General features: G+C 45.8%; 1 protein-coding gene across 1 annotated transcript; it reads left to right on the top strand.

Moving 5' to 3' along the window:
• Window positions 1–224: 224 nt before the first annotated feature.
• LOC119394868 (keratin, type I cytoskeletal 9) lies at window positions 225–3,761 on the top strand. Its single transcript, XM_037662172.2, has 2 exons — window positions 225–432; window positions 3,135–3,761. Exons 1-2 carry the CDS (start codon window positions 415–417, stop codon window positions 3,573–3,575), a joined length of 459 nt encoding a protein of 152 aa, XP_037518100.1. The 5' UTR covers window positions 225–414; the 3' UTR covers window positions 3,576–3,761.
• Window positions 3,762–3,964: the final 203 nt, after the last annotated feature.

The following is a 3,964-nucleotide window of genomic DNA, read 5'->3' as shown; positions in this document are numbered from 1 at the left end:
AAACTAAAACAAAGTGCGCGAGAATCCTATGTCTAGAGTGAAAAGAAAATACTAGATAAATAAAAGCACTGCGCGATTGTGCAACGATTTAATGGAGGCTGTTTACATCACGCGCATATTAATGAATAAGCAGGACAGGAGGAAAAAAGAAGCGAAGGGCTGTTGTCTACGCGAGACGAGGACAGCAAGTAGCCACGGGGGAGGAGGTGAACGGCAACTTTCACGTCTTGGCTCTCGCGCCAAAATGCGTGCATGCGTTTGCAGACGATTGGAGGGCGAAGAAAGCAGTGGCGAGTGCCCAAGACCTTGAAGCCTTTCGAGTACAGCCGGTTAAATTTTCGCGCTAGTATATAAGCCATCCGTAGAGACTGCCGGGCACAAGAGCCGCATCAGGTTCACGAGACGAACAGTATCATGGCTTTCAGCAAAGTGGTGAGTTGAGAAGCGCGGAGCGGAATGGGTTCATTGAAGCGGCTGCCGGGCCTACATGAATAGACAGTATATGATGAAAGCTCACTATAACGGTCGCTTCGAGATTTTTTTTCTAATTTACTAAAGCATCTTTAGGCTTTAGCAAATGCAGGTTCCGGCTGTTAATTAAGCGAATTCATAAGCGAAAGAGGAAATTCAAAAGCGTTCACATCTCTAGAAGACCTAAAATTTTTTATATATTGAGAGCGACTGCGAGGCATAGTGTAGTGGAGACTGGTAAATCGTAATGATGTTAGCCAAGTTATATGTTAGCTCTAACATAGATAATGTTCACTTTTCAGCGATATGTGCGGACGTGTGGATTAATTTTTTTCTTTCTAAGCAGAATAAGAAATTCTCATGTGAAGTTGCATGAATTGATGTGGACTTTGAATATTATTAACGGTAAGGTAACCACAGTGAAATGTGAATTATGATTGAGAGCGAAGAGAGCGTTCATTGTTTAACATGTTAGTACGGACCACTGCTGTAAATCTAAGCCCAAATTCATAAAAATCATGTTACGCTAGAGTTGATCGTAAGTGAAATTTTAGCCTCTACTGACGCGGGTCATACGGTTGACAAAGCCTGCAAACCAATAGAAGGGTGCCCTAATGTACGAAAGGCTTCTAGAATTCGGCCCCAAAGACCGAACTCGAAGAGTTTTTTGTTCGTAAGTGTTCGTTGCCATTGACCAATCAGCTCTGCTAATGTTAAGTAAACCATCAGAACTGGCTGAATTTTACTCTAGCGAACAATTCTAGCCTAAGCTATTTTGAGGAATACGGGCCCTATACCTTAAGGCTAGCCTGGTAACGCCTTTATTCGAATACAGCTGTGAATTCTGATGTTGCGAATGCCAAAGTCAAATCATATAAATGACGTGTCGACGTAATGTTATAGTGACGTAGTTGTGTAGAAACTAGATTGTTTCTTGAGGTTTTCGACACACTTCTTGTGTGCTATATTGTATCACGGGTTCACAAGAAGACTACTAGATGTGCATGACATAGCATTTTAACACCATGCCTGCTCTTTAGCAGGGAATACTTGACAGTACCAACTCGTAAATAGGACGAATAACGAATCACGAAAGACGTGACAGTGAAAATGAGCTCTGACAAACTAATGGACAGACCAGCCACAGTGTGCACTTCATGAAAGCCACGCCCGAGGCGTGGCTCTCATGAAGCGGCATCTCGTGCACCGGCATTACAGAGCGATCGTGTCTGTTTCGTGGTATAGAAGCTACAAGGAACACCGATGTAGTACAAAACAAAAAAAAAGCCTGAGAAATGCACCAGGAGACTACTTGCGGTCATGCTGACTGTACGTTGTTTCAAAATTTCCATCTTTCTTGATGGTTCTGGTGCTTATCGTGCACAACCGGAACATTGGCCTCGGGATATGGCGCGCTCCTCGAAACAAAGCACCGGGACGTGCTCCTTCAAATCTGCATGCAAGCATTGTTCGGTACGCGTGCATGCAACAAGCGAAGAAAACAAAGGCCCGTTTAACCAATTTGTTACCTGTGAGAAATATAGATATTCATTCTCCCAGATGCATATATCTATTCGCCTCACGGATGGTCATGAACGGTTCGAATATCGTTCATTATCATTCTGAGGCTTATATAACTAACTACGTAAAGAAAGCTTTGAAATAATAATTGGTTATCGTTTTCACTGCCTTGGGACTTTTTTTTTTGGCTCTGTAGTTGTAATACACCGTAATGTCTGAATGAAATTAAATATAAGCACGCCGTCCTGTTCGTTACTTTAGCTCTGTTCGCGAAGCTGATCGACCTCGTCTTGAATGGCATAGTCGCGCCTGGCCTTCAGTGTTCATTCACGTTTCCACAATGGGAAACATCGTGTGCTTTGGCCTTCAGAAAAGGCGCCGGAGAATGCAGTGCAGATGAGCTGTCCGCGTGGACGGTGGTAAAATATTGACAAAATCGTACTTTTTACTGACCTAGCGGCGCTGCAAGACAGAGATATCAAGCTACCTAAGATTTTTCTCAACGTAACCTTTTGCCGCAAGCGTCATCTATGATGCGCATTGCAAAGGAGCTAGCGAGTGCAACACTCCTCTTTTTTTTTTAACAAGAAAACGACCAGTAAAAATAGTACCAGTCTATTAGCTGTGTGGTAACGCTAAGTTCAGTGTACACCGCCGATGTAGTAATACAACTCTTGTAAATCAGTGTTAGTGTAGATAAATTCGATGAATTCCTCTTCGCGTGAGTACTCTTTAGCACTAGCGCCAAAATGGGTCATACCTAATTAGCGGCGGGTCATTGTGACTACGACAGCGTGGAGAGTATAAATTTGCAGTTTTTTTATCGCTGTAGTGACAGTGGTTGCAGGAATATCCTAGTGGTCACAAACGTCTCCACGAAACTTGTGCACTACATCGCATACATTTTAAGTTTGCTGCCGCGCGCCCGTTTCAAGTATTCACCTTTAAATAGGCTTCGACTAAAATGTGCTAGGTTATGAAATGCATTCGTCCTTATGAAAAGGAATTTTTTTTATAAGTTGCCAAATGTTGCTCAAGTATTGGGGCAGGGTCAGAGTTTCATAGTTCACATAGTACAGTACGTTTTCTCACCACTTATTTTTGCCTGGACTAATATGGCGTTCTTTACTGATAATGTGCAGGTCTTCCTCTTGGCAGCTCTCCTGGCCACCTTGGTCTGCGTGAGCTATGCGCTTGAAAATGTGGAGGAGCGTCAGGGTGGCGGACTAGGAGGGCGTGATAGCTACGGCAGCGGCGGCGGAAGCAACTATGGCAGCAGTGGCAGTGGTCGTCGTAGTGGCAGCGGCTTTGGTGGTAGCCAGGGCGGAAGCCTGGGTAGCCGTGGAGGAGGTTTCGGCAGCCACAGCGGAGGAAGCCACGGTGGTAGCCACGGAGGTAGCCACGGCGGCTTGGGTGGTAGTAGCCATGGAAGCTTTAGTGGACGCGATGGTTACGGTAGTGGTGGTAGCCTTGGCGGCAGCGGGAGCCGTGGTGGCCTCGGCAACCTTGGCGGAGGTAGCCGAGGTGGCCTCGGTGGCTCTGGCGGAGGTAGCCGAGGTGGTAGTCGGGGGGGAAGCTACTGAGCCGGACGATGATTCGTTCACACGGGCCCTGGGCACCTGCAAGACGGCGCCGTTCCTGGCGAAAGTCACTGGATGGTGTCTCATCTCGTGACCAGCTCCTGCTGATCTGATGCTTCACTCTGCTGTCCCAGAGACTGAGACCAACTTCCTTTGGGCATTAGTGCTGTGATCACCTTCTCTTGTTTTGTCTTTGGTCGTTTCTTTTTGTATGGGTTTGTTTGTTCTGGCAATAAAAAACTCGTTGACAAAATTATTCTGAAATCGGTCACAGTTCGTTTTTTTACCTGTCTATCCTGGCACACTCGAGATGATTATCTTTACTGGGCAACGCAAGACATGGTGTCATCGTGAGTGCTATGGAAAGACGGCGCTGAAAACGGACGAGCACC

The sequence above is a fragment of the Rhipicephalus sanguineus genome, chromosome 1 (genome assembly GCF_013339695.2).
Source record: "Rhipicephalus sanguineus isolate Rsan-2018 chromosome 1, BIME_Rsan_1.4, whole genome shotgun sequence".
Classification (NCBI taxonomy): Eukaryota; Metazoa; Arthropoda; class Arachnida; order Ixodida; family Ixodidae; genus Rhipicephalus; species Rhipicephalus sanguineus.
Note: the sequence above shows the minus strand (reverse complement) of the source record. Positions and strands in the feature narration are given on the sequence as shown.